This window comes from Periophthalmus magnuspinnatus, chromosome 7 (assembly GCF_009829125.3).
Source record: "Periophthalmus magnuspinnatus isolate fPerMag1 chromosome 7, fPerMag1.2.pri, whole genome shotgun sequence".
Taxonomy (NCBI): domain Eukaryota; kingdom Metazoa; phylum Chordata; class Actinopteri; order Gobiiformes; family Gobiidae; genus Periophthalmus; species Periophthalmus magnuspinnatus.
Genome location: NC_047132.1, coordinates 2268194 through 2280623, shown reverse-complemented (window position 1 = coordinate 2280623; position 12430 = coordinate 2268194). Strand labels below are relative to the sequence as shown.

At 40.7% G+C, this 12430-nt stretch overlaps 1 protein-coding gene across 1 annotated transcript; it reads right to left on the bottom strand.

The window, feature by feature from the left end:
• Positions 1-1508: 1508 nt before the first annotated feature.
• Positions 1509-11583, bottom strand: tbc1d25 (TBC1 domain family, member 25). Its single transcript, XM_033969806.2, has 7 exons — positions 11212-11583; positions 9176-9285; positions 8924-9078; positions 6557-6681; positions 5730-5918; positions 5072-5347; positions 1509-4445 (listed from the first exon to the last, which is right to left on the bottom strand). The coding sequence occupies exons 1-7, from the start codon at positions 11254-11256 to the stop codon at positions 2976-2978; spliced, it is 2370 nt and encodes a 789-aa protein (XP_033825697.1). The 5' UTR covers positions 11257-11583; the 3' UTR covers positions 1509-2975.
• Between the last annotated feature and the right edge of the window lie 847 nt (positions 11584-12430).

The window sequence follows — 12430 nt, the reverse complement described above, 5'->3', positions numbered from 1 at the left end:
ATATTGAAAGTAATGTATCAAGTTTTATTGGAAAAGGGGCTTGTGTGTTTACAGCAGCCTAAATATCCCTCTCGAATGATTACATTTGTTTTATACACTGCCTGGCCAAAAAAAAGTCACCACCAAAGAAAAGGTCACACACAATATTTCGTTTGGCCCCTTTTAGCTTTGATTACCACACATTCACTGTAGCATTGTTTTGATAAGCTTCTGCAATGTCACAAGATTTATTTCTATCTAGTGTTGCATTCATTTTTTATCAGGATCTTGCATTGATGATGGTAGAGTCTGACCGCTGCACAAAGCCTTCTCCAGCACATCCCAAAGATTTTCAATGGGGTTCAGGTCTGGACTCTATGGTGGCCAATCCATGTGTGAAAATTATGTCTCATGCTTCTTGAACCACCCTTTCACAATTTGAGCCCAATGAATCCTGGCATTGTCATCTTGGAATATGCCTGTCAGGGAAGGAAAAAAATCCACTGATGGAATAACCTGGTCATTCAGTATATTCAGTCAGCTGAGCTCATTCTTAGAGCACATACTGTTGCTAAACCTAGACCTGACCAACTGGAGGAGGCCAGGCAGTGTATCTATAGTAGCAAAATATCTGCTGCTGCCTACATTGGTTTATGAGCCCGGCATAGGTGAGGGCAACTTCGTGTTTACACCGGTGCAAGGGCCCTTTATAATGTTAATGTAAGCCCAACGTCGCCAACTGGACGCACATTAAAATCCACTAGAAACCTGTCCAGAATTCTTGACCCCCCCTTTGTGTCTGTCTACTGTTCGTGTGACTATGATAGCTGTGACATTCTGGATGTTTTCAGTCTGATGTTGGTCATATAAATGCAAATACAATTAGTTAAGGTGATGAGAGCAGTCATAATGTTGTCAAATGTGAATCACCAGTAGCTGAGCCTGGATACCTCTGCTGCCAGGGGGGGACAAATTTAGCTTAGGGCCCCCTGAAAGCTAGGGCTACTACTACTACTAAGCATGGGAAAAGTCATGCCAGCATAAGTAGCACAGCCTATATCTTGCCATATAAACACGCCAAAGTGGATAGCTTCTCCATTGTTGCCGTAGTTCCTCATTTTACATATGACGTTATTTCATGATCATTTTTTCACGTTTTAACATGAAACTACTACATGATTTCATCCTACCATCACTTAATTTCATGATAATATCACGTTAAATAAAATGAGCAGTAGCAAGTTTTAAGTACAGAATGGCAGTTATACGCTGCCGTAGGCTTTCAGTAATAGTCAATAGACCTATGGTAATAATGCACAGCCTCACCCTCATGGATCCAAGTCTGTGATCTGATCATGGAATGAATTAGAAATTATTTTATAATTCTATGGCTTTCATCAGATATGAGATCCATCTGCATTTCCCATAGCAGTAGAAAATATGTAATATATTAAACCAAATAACAAAATATTAAAAGGGTGCACAACTGGACAATAGTCATAACTAATACAACAAAATTATGACATATATTGAAAAGGTTCTTGCTTTTATTTATTACGTAGGTTACCTGCAAACAGCATGTCATAGATTATAGAAGAATGAAATCCATACCTTTTTAGGTTTAAAGATGCTCAAAATATGAATTGTCATGAAAAACAGATTCTGAACAGATCAAAAACATAATTGCACTTAAGAAGCCAGCAGAAGGCAGAAAGGTGAAGAGTGTTGTGAAACAAAACAAAGTGTTTTGTTGAAAAGGACCATTTTACCATAAAAAAAAAAAAAAAAAATTCTGGCATTGGACATTGTTATGTAATCAACTACTGACTTGGACAGTGGAGCAGGACCAACTCAAGTACACTTTTTAATATACAGATTGAATTGGGTAGAATATTTGGGAGAAATGAACAAGTCATATGAGGACAAAGGGACATCAAATTCAAACACTTACTGTCTGCGTGTGTGTGTGTGTATCTGTGGTTTATAAAAATGCTCTCATACATTTCAGCAATACAGCTTCTTATACATTTAAAATTAACAGTGGGAACACTTTACAATAAAATAATTATATAGTTTGTTATATCAAAACAGAGCTTATGCAGTGGTCATAGTTTAATGCCTTTCCCACTGTCCACAGTCACATCACAGAGATAATAAAATGAGAATTAATGTCACCTCTTATTTGTGCTGAAATAGAACATGTTGAACTCTGTGCCAGTTTTTGTTTCATGTGAATAGGCCCAGTAATTACAGAGATAATTACAGTTCTATATTCAATGAATTATATTGTATAGAATTATTATATTAAATTCTAAAATTAATTCATATATGTACACAAAAACATAACACTTACAGTATACATTTTTCTAAGATCAGTCAATGTTTCATTTTGTGCTGATGTATTGATCGTTTTACTCCAAAATACAAGACAACGTTGGATTATTTAACAAGCTTTTCTGTAATACTTGGTTTAATTAACAAGTGACAAAGTGAATTTTTTTAAAAGTGGAACTAAACACTAAATACACTTTTTTTGGCCCTAAACTGTGTTTGAATAGCATTGTCTACTATACCTAGTCATTTTTGCCAACTTAGTTTATGAGCAGAAAGCTGCAAATGTACAGAGTTTGAGTTTACAGTGACCTCTGCAATTTCCAGTAGTTGGTGACATCACACAGGACTGCTCTGATTACAGCCAGGTGTTTTTGATTCCAGGTACTGCCCAGTTTAGCAGCTCTATTTGAAATGTGGTTGTGGGCGAAGTTTAGGTGTTTATTCCCACTTTAAATCACTCACTCTATCCATAATTCCCAATTTGGTTATATTATTATTACTTTTATTTTTTGAGAAAGATGAAAATAATGAAAAATTGATTGCAAGTTTGCCATAAGTGATCTACAGGAAACTCAAATGAACAACTCAAAAGACCAAATTGATTCTCCTTTGTGTCTCTCCTTCACGGAGGGAGTACAGTTCAGCCAGTAGAGTCAAACTTCTCAGAAAGTGGGAGAGAGGGCGACCTGAGTGGAGGGCGAGGGGATGGAGGGCGAGGGGATTGTGGTGGACAGGTTATAGGTGGAATTGGGCAATGATGCTTGGGGGGATGTGAGAGGGCTGTAGATGGGCTGAGTGGGCACTGCGGCAGGCGGGCATAGGGGAGCGCCGGTGGCTGAGGTGGGCGAGTCGGAGCTGACCTCGTCCCCCTCCTCAGAGTCCCAAACCTCGCTCTGCAGGTAGTCTGCAAAAAGCGCCTTGGCCCTCTGGAGCACGCGCCCCAGGTTGTGTCTGCGCACCAACCGGTCAAAGTGCATAGCCAGCTCATTATAGTCCAGACTGTTTTTAATTATATGATCCCGGTGCTCCAGGAGAATAGACAGACATAAAAACAACATGAATGGGTTGCCTTTCCCAAATTCTTGTGGAGGAGGCAGGGAGCAGGGTTTGATGCACAAGCTCTCGACCTTTGGAGCCGTAGTAGTTAGTGGTTTGTTTCCAGGTGACGACAAGGTGTTTGGCTTGGATGGACAGCCAAAGTGCCCTTTACCAAAGGAGAGAATAGGTGAGGACAGAAGAGAGCGGGGACGAGACGGAGAGGATGCTCGGTTGACCGCACTGCTACTGCTGCTACACACAGTCCTGAGTGAGTCCTCTTTACTGCAGTCTTTGACCTCTGGGATTACACTGGGTGAAACGCAATCTGAGACCTCTGTGTTTTTGATGAGTGGGGTTTTCTCACCCGGGTCATCCTCACTCTCCATTGTGGACTGGCGGCTGCACAGGGTAGACTTGGGTTCGGTCTGCTCTGGTGGCAGCTCTACACCCTCCATGTCAAAGCACTCCTCACTACGTGCAGAGTAGTATTTAAACTCCCCAAAGCTGCCCTTACGTCCTAATTGAACAGTTAGCGCGGTGCTGTTATCACCTGTCCGCTCTGCCTCCGACAGCACCTTGTCCTCCGTAACAAAGGGGACAGCTGCTTCTTCTCGTGAGGGTCGGAGCATGTGTCGCCTGCGCTGTCTCTCCTTCTGGTTGTCATGGCTACACTCATTTTCTATGAACACTCCCCTCTGCGTGAGGTTTAATGCGGTATCTGTTTCCAGAGGTGGGCCAAACAGCTCCACCTCAGTCTCTGGGGGATCAGGGGGCAGGGAGCTCCATGTGATCTCCAGCATCCTCAGAGCGTCATCGAAGGCAAACTCCCTCTTGAGCTCCAACAGTAGCCAGCGGTAGCAGAAGAACAGGTCGTCGGCCCCGCGGGACACCAGGTAGGAGTAGAATTCTGGGTCAGAGTACTGGAGCAGCAGCTTCAGATGCTGGAACTTGACTGACATGAGCTGTCCATCAGGCCGAAAGTTTCCCTCCAGGCGCTTCATGATGCCACAGAAGCAGATGAAAGCATGAGCCTCATTGTCCATGACGGCCAGGATGGGAGAGGCAATGTCACTCATGCCCTGGCAGTAGGAAATCTGGAACTCAAACACATGTTAGATTAGTGATTAGGAAATTTACTAATTTACTCCATATTATGTGGGGCAGAATGAGGGCGAATATCATTTAAAACAAAATATATAGGTTTTGTTTTTTACACAATATTTGTGATTGATTGCAATAATAAAAATTATGAGCTTCTACGACACATATGTGTTTTTATCTATATAGTTATAACTAGTGAGTCCTTATTTTATATTTTGGACTTTTAAAAAAGGCAATATTCATCAACATTATCACAACAAAGTTCTGCTCTGTCACAGTTCACATAGCGAGCATACAGTTTTAAAAATAATTTCACCTAAAATGGTTACGTAATGCTGCTGAATCCTACACGTTTCACAGAATAAAGAAAAAACAACAACCAAGAAAATGATAATGAAATACAGAGCAGTGGGTGTGTGTGATGGATAGGGGAAAACATGAACATTTCCATTTCGGTGTCATGTATTAAGAGTGAAGCTGTGAAGTCTGAGCAATCTTTATTTTTCTACAAGTTTGAAAGGGTAAATGGGAAGGAAAACTATTATACCATAGTTAAAGTCAGTTTTGTTTATTAGGAGCTGATTTGCAGACAAATGCAGGACAAGCAAGAATGGCCTACCTGTGGGTGTGTGATGGCAAAGGTAGTGAGCAGGTTGGTGAGAGCGGTTAGGTGTGGACTGTCCTCTGACCCAGCGTAGTAGGCGTGGGCTCGGTCTGTCCTCAGAACATCTTTGAGGACGTTCCCCCGGATGAAGTCCAGCTCCTCAGCGCTCACTCTGGAGCTGCACTGGCTCTTCAGCTCATGGTACTCCCGGGTCTTCCTCTTCATATAGTCCATCCGCTCCTGCCCACTCAGACCGTCGGGGTACACGTTCAGCAAGTACCTCCACACCACCTGACCACAGAGGACAGGACTCAACTGGCTTGTCTCTGGAGATAGCACTTACACCAAATGTGATACTCCATACTAAAGGGTGCATTGATATCTGCCGAAATCATACAATCCTGATTCACACGTCACAAAATGAGTTATTGCAATTTTACTTAAAATTTCTATGACTTTAGAAAATACAACACAATTAAACACAAAACACAAAATTAAAACAAAAGTTACAAATGTAACTGAGGTTCTATAAATTCAATGAATGCCAGAGGTACTTTTGAGAATCACTCTGAAAGCACCTCTGAGATTAATAGGAGATGCTTTAAGGGAGGATTTATTCAAACATGCATGATGCTAATGACAAGGGGAAACAACCAGAGCTCATGAGGAGTACCTTGCGTAGTGAAGGCTCCACACCTCCATGGTAAATTCGCAGTCTCAGTTCTTCAGGTTTGGTGAGCTGGCCCTGGCTGTTCAGGTAGCAGTGGAACTCTGCGTCGCTCAGTGGAGGTTTAAAGGGTTTGATCTCCTCCCCGTACGACCAGCTGAAGGCCTGCTGCACACGGCTCAGGGTCCGACCAACCTGAACAGGAAGTTAAAAACAATGGTCCTTGCATTGTGTTTATTTTATGTAAGGACATTCTGCTACTGAGAGGCCAGATTTGGTTGGATCCACATCCCGGAATTTGATGTGATATTTTCAGATGGAGGGCAGGGGCCTATATAACTCTATGGGAGATTCAGTGTTTTTGACAGAAGTAGAGATTATAGAATGTTGTGATGTTATGTGAATGCAACTGGTTCTCTGGGAGCAGACCAGGAAAGGGCTTAAAGGTAGCACCAGTTAATGTTCAGGTGTGGTGCCAAATACCAAACTATCGACCAAACCATAACTCTAATTGTGGGTGCCAATATTCAACAAAACTAAGTTGTCATCATTATTTTTGCCATTTTCCCCTTCTTTGTCAATAAATGGATTGGTATATGTGACCGGACTCTGAAGTATTTGGTTTTCTTTTTTTTAATTATCACAGTATAGCACATGCTCATCCAACACAAAAGTCTCTACATTTAAAAATCAATAATACATGTTCAAGATTTATTATCAATAAATCTCGGTCAGTAATTACTGGGCATATCCACATGAACCACTAACTGACCATAGACCAACATTTTACTGAAAGTACTGAGATAGTGGATCCTTTTTAATTAGAATTGTACCTGGGACAGCAGAGATTGTGTGAAGGGCAGAGCTGCAGAGGCCAGAGAGCGCGTCCTGTCTGCTAACTGTTCAGAAGTCATCACATCTTTGGGGCTGATGATGTCCCAGTCCTCCATCACGGGACCTGCTCAAACAAGGGGGCTCTGTTTTAGAAAGCACAACTTTGGATTACACCAATTTGTGATTTACTAATAGCTGACAGTGGCTGAGCAGTCCTAAGGTGTGTTACAATTTCTCCACTAAGGGTTTGAATGGAAGTAAAATGGCACTGATGGTTTGTCAAAATGCAAAATACATAACACATTTTGCTCCTACAGTTTAATTTAATTGAGCTTTATTTATATAGCACATTTAAAATACAACTCAAGCTGCCCAAAGTGCTTCATATAAACAACAAACAAAAACAGATATACATAAAATAAGACATATACATACATAGTCAAAAAACAATAAAATGCCAAGAAATCTTGCCTAGGTAGACTCAAAGGCTAAGGAGAAGAGGTGGGTTTTTCGTCTGGTCTTAAACTGCACTACAGACTGAGAGGATCTGACAGGCAGAGGGAGGCTGTTCCATAGTGTGTGCTCTGTCACAGAAAAGGTGCCGTCTCCTCTGGTCTTGAGCCTGGCTTTGGGCATGGGCACAGCCAGCAGGAGCTGGTCAGCTGATGTCAGGGCTCTGGGTGGAGTATAGGGCTGCAGTAACTCCCTCAAATAAAGAGGACCCATAAAGTGCAGACAAATCTCACCTGATATGAAACAGTGAGGCAGTGCAGGTTGCATATCCGGCTATGCTGTGCTCTCGTCTCTTAGTTTTTGTGAGCAGACGAGGCGCAGTGTTCTGGACAAGCGCAAGGGTAAGTCCTGCAGGGAGCCCTGGTCCAGCCCCACATATAAAACATTACAATAAACCAGACGCAAATTACCAATGTATGGACTGCTTTTTCAAAAGCAAAATAGGGCTTTATGTTGGCAAGGAGCCTCAACTGAAAGAATCTGGACTTTATGACAGCACTAATGTGCTTGTCCAGTCTGAACATAGAATCCACAATCACCCCAAGATTTCTAACTGCAGGGCAACGATAAGAAGATAGAGTACCAATCACAGCATCATGCCAAAGCAGTGGGTTAGTTTGGTCAAACACCATAATCAGTTTTATTTTGATTTAAGTTCAGGAAGTTTGTGCTCAGCCAAGTTTGCTCATCCCTAAGGCAGTCCTGCAGAGCTTTGATTATGGTCTGGCTGTCTTTTCAGACACTGGCAGATATATTTGAATGTCATCTGCAAAACAATGAAATGCCACTTTGTGCTTTGTAAAAAATATCACCCAGGGGAAGCATGCCATGTAGAACCCTGGAGCACACCACACTCTAAGGGACACACAGAAGAGGAGTACCATCCTGGGGTCACAGAAAAACTCCTGTCTGACAGACAGAAACCAACAGAATGCAGTACCCTTAATGCCCACTTGTGTCTCCAGGTGGGACAAGAGGATGCTGTGATCCACTGTGTCAAAAATAGCTGATAATTCTTAAAGCAAAATAACTGTGGATTTCCCAGAGTCAACAGTTAAAAGCAATTTTTTTAGTTTCAGTACTGTGCTGGGATTTAAAACCTAACTGGGATTTTTCACAATTTTTTGTTGTTTTTTGCTGGACCACAGCATGTTTCAGGGCAGTGGAAAACAACCAGTTCACAACATTAGCAATATAAGGTCCAACAGAATCAAAAACATTCTTGAACAGACGACTAATATCTAGAGGAAACAAGGAAGGCTTTAGCAGTTGAAATTTTTTTTTCAAATCCGAGGGAAACACTGGCTCAAAACACTCAGACTGAACACACAGATTGAACTGCAGACTGTTGGAGCTGCTAAGTCCACAACAGAGGGCAGTGGCAGTCAAAGAGCAGAGACTTTATCCCTAAAAAATGATAAGTTTGCACAGAGCATAGGTGAGGACTCAACATTTGCGTTACATGGATTTACAAGAGAATTCAAAGTACTAAGAAGACTGGCTAATTTCAGCAGAATCAATGAGTGAAGCACTAAACTCACTCTGAGGTGAGAGATGTTTGATTAGATCTAAATGACAGATGAGCTCCGCCATGTCAGTTTGAGCTTGGCCCGAGACACACAGTAGCAAGGCTATAAATCCTATACAGATGATTTCAATCTGGATTTACCAGGCTAGCTGTGTCTATGGAAAGAAGTTCTATATAGCTCAGGAATAGTTTATGCAATAACATAAAACTAACTTATAATTTATATGAACTTTTTCAGTCGGATAAAATTCATTTTCAGGGATGAGAAAAACCGTGTTGTGAACAATAAAGTAGAAATAGTGCTTGGTTTGTGTAGAAGCCTTACTGTCCTCTGCAGGTTTGATGTCCATCTTGAGTTGCAGATAAGGTTTGGCTGCACTGACAAAGGCCACATCCAGGTCCCAGTCTGAAGTGAGGGACAGGTACACCTCAGCAGCGCCGTGGTCACGGGACAGGTAGCTGATCCCAAAGTTGTGCTTTCTGAAAGACGAACATGTGTATGTAAACGTGTGTGTAAACATGTGTGTTCTTGTCAAGGCATGTCTGTGAAAGACTCAAATATTTGGTGTATTTTTACCCGTTCAAATCGAAGGCTCTGATGAGGATGTGCTGTAGCACCTCCAGAGATGTGATCTGAGGGTCCACCGCAAAGGACCGCAGCTCCAATGGAAGAGCTCCATCACATTTCTGAAAACACAGGAACACTTTCATTTAGACATTTCATGCAGTGCATTGTGTCACTGTGGGTCAGTCAGCTGCACATATTGTAGATCAGGGGTCAGCAACCTTTAATATCAATTAGTATACAATTTTTGATATTTTTGAAAACGCTACCAGAAAGCATAGGGTGAAAAAGTTTTGAACAGGGGTCAGCAACTCCGGAGCTGCATGTGGCTCTTTCATCCTTATACTGCGGCTCCTTATGGCTTGGGAAAATAAATTATATGTATTTAATTGAAGTCTATCTTATTTGTGTTAGTTCTGTTTTAAATTGTAGTTCTAAATTGGAAGATCATTGTGATCTTGAAATATTAGAATAAAATTACATTTTATTATTTTTCATCACTGAAAATAAGTGTCACACTTGAGGAAGCTGGTATACTCACCAAAATGCTGTGCATTTATCACAAGAAATTTCCAAAATAAACACACAGCGTTTGCTGAAAAATATCCGGAGGGAGAAGACAGAGAAAAAGCTGTTTTGGAACTGATGCAGAGAGCTGATACCTGAACTATATATGCAAGTTTTGTAGCTGCTCAGGAAATAGTCAAATTGAAATTGTGCAGAAAATCAGATACGTCTGTGAGCAACTATTCTCCACCATGAACTATGGTGTTAAAAACAAACACCACTCATGCCTCAAAGACAGCAGCTTACAGTCCTACGTAAAGATGAAAGTGAGCCCCCGATTTGCAGACACTGTGTAGAGGTTCAGGACCAGAAGTCCCATTAACCAGGTAAAAAAAAAAATATTGCAAATATTTGTGTAGTAAGAGAGTGTAAACAATTTACACAGTGTTATCTGGACCCCTGAGGGATTGCACAGAATTAAGACCACATGGTAATATAAAATAAAATACTATGATTTAATGCTGAAAATCACATTCTATTGTCTAAATAAAGAGTGTTTTTTTTTTTTTAATTATCCTCATGATATCGTAATCATATTGAGTATCAAGTCTATTCCTTAGTATCGAAAACATGTTTGAAATTGTAGTATCGTGACAACAGAACTTTCCGATACTAAATGCAAGAGTAATTTGATACAACAGGGAAATGGTTTTCCTACAGATGGTGTGGAAATACTAGAGTGGCAAATGCAAAGCAAGTTCACATATTCCTTGGATTTACAGTTTAAAGCAAACCAGTGGAACAAAGATTGAAGAGCATTTTACATTCTCTCTAAATACATTACTACTACTACTTCTTACTCAGGAAAAATATTGGCTCAGTAACTACACCACTACACATTTAATAGTTAATGATGTCATTCTCCTGGCCTGAGCACAAAGCGTATTGGACCAGTGCTGTGTGATGACAACTGGAGACTCCATATGAGGTTGAATCATCCATGACCCGTTTGCATGAAAGGAATATTACAGAGGACCTACAACAACTTGGGGGGTTCTCAGAGTCACAGTGTAAACAGATATAGCCTAATTTATCCAAAACTACAACCAGTGTTTCCCATAGATGATGGCATGGCTGGGTATGGTGGCACAAATACTTTAGATTTCATTTCAACTTATACGCTGTGTGTATAAATGACGTTCATTGCCTATATTTAATCTTAAAGCAGATTTTTTGGGTGCCTTTTTGTGTTTGTTGTTTAAGGCAATGTACACAAATAGTCCAGGTTGTTCTTTAGACTATGGGAGAAAATTTTAGTCTATGGGGATGGGGCATAGTTTCCCCTATTAATGGGAAATAACAATAACTGGGATAAACAACCTAACAACAGTCGGCTGCGAAAAACAGTCCAAGAGTCCAGTCTACAACGTCAATACCATCACGCAAAGACACACGGCTGCGGGGTAAAGAAAGCCACTCGTCTGAAGAGTGGCCACGGCATGTTGTTGTGTTACAGTCTATGAGCGTGGCGTGTCTTTTACCTTCACTTTGACTCGCACGACCCCTCTCTCATCCTCACCGGCCATTTTCAGCGCTCCTTCTCCTATAGCAGCATTCTGATCGATCCTACCGACAAACAAACATCAGCCATGGGCCTAACGGGACAGGAGAGCCCCGCAGTCAGGACGATTCGGGGACAGCCGGGGACAGTGCCGGGGACAGAGCCAGGGAGCGCCTGATCCGGGACACCGGTGGACAGGGGGGCAGAGGGGGACAGACGAGGACAGAGGTGGACAGAGGGGGACAGAGGTGTCTCGGAAGTGTCTGGAGGAGGTGGAGGAGACAGCGGAGCCCATCTCCCGGTTCTCGTGATTTCCGGTGTCCAGCTCCCCCTGCTGGTCAGGGAAGGGATAGTCAAGTGCTGGGTAAAGATAGTAAAAATTTAAATAAATTAAAAAAATAAATGCATAAATAAAAACGGCAATAAATATGTACGAACTTATCTGCTGAAAAATAAAAACGAATGCAGTTTAGAATAGATAAAGTAGTCTAAAATTAATAAATAAAGCTAGAGGAGTTCCTCCATGGTAAGTCTAGCAGCCTTGTTTAGACTGCAACATTCTACTCAGGAATTTGTGTGTGTATGTGTGTGGGTGTGTGTGTGCGCTTTATCTAATGTCCATGTTCATCATTCCTAATATATATATATATATATATATATATATATATATATATATATATATATATATATATATATATATATATATATATATATATATATATATATATATATATATATATATATATATATATATATATATATATATATATATATATATATATTGTTAATGCTAGCAAAATTGAATAGTTCTAAATGGTTGTGCCACGTCCATAGAGTGTAGTGACATGCAAACATGCTGAAATGCTGAATTCAAAATATATTAATATAGTAATATTAATATAATATTCAGTGAAGAGGTCGTGACAGACAAAGCTAGAGCTATCTGCCTTAGTGGAAAATTAAAACTACAATTATTTGTCTGTGTAAAGAGTTTAATCTATGAAATTATATATATAAAGATATATTTTAAATTATATAAATATAAATATATATTTTAAATGTTTATAATGTACCTCATATTAACAGAGTCCAAGTAATTTTCCTTGTGGATCAATAAAGTGCGTATTTATCTTTTTTCATTTTCAACTAGAATTTTGCTCGTCCTACAGTCACAAGATGGCCACTGCCAAAAGTAACTA

What these genes read in the sequence shown, in the direction of transcription:
- tbc1d25 (XM_033969806.2), bottom strand. Translation starts at nt 11,256, where the DNA reads ATGGCCGGTGAGGATGAGAGAGGGGTCGTGCGAGTCAAAGTGAAG. An exon ending in CATCAAACCTGCAGAGGACA is followed by an intron (nt 6,682 to 8,923) that starts GTAAGGCTTCTA and finishes TTGTTTGAGCAG; the next exon opens with GTCCCGTGATGGAGGACTGG. An exon ending in TGGAGCCTTCACTACGCAAG is followed by an intron (nt 5,348 to 5,729) that starts GTACTCCTCATG and finishes CTCTGTGGTCAG; the next exon opens with GTGGTGTGGAGGTACTTGCT.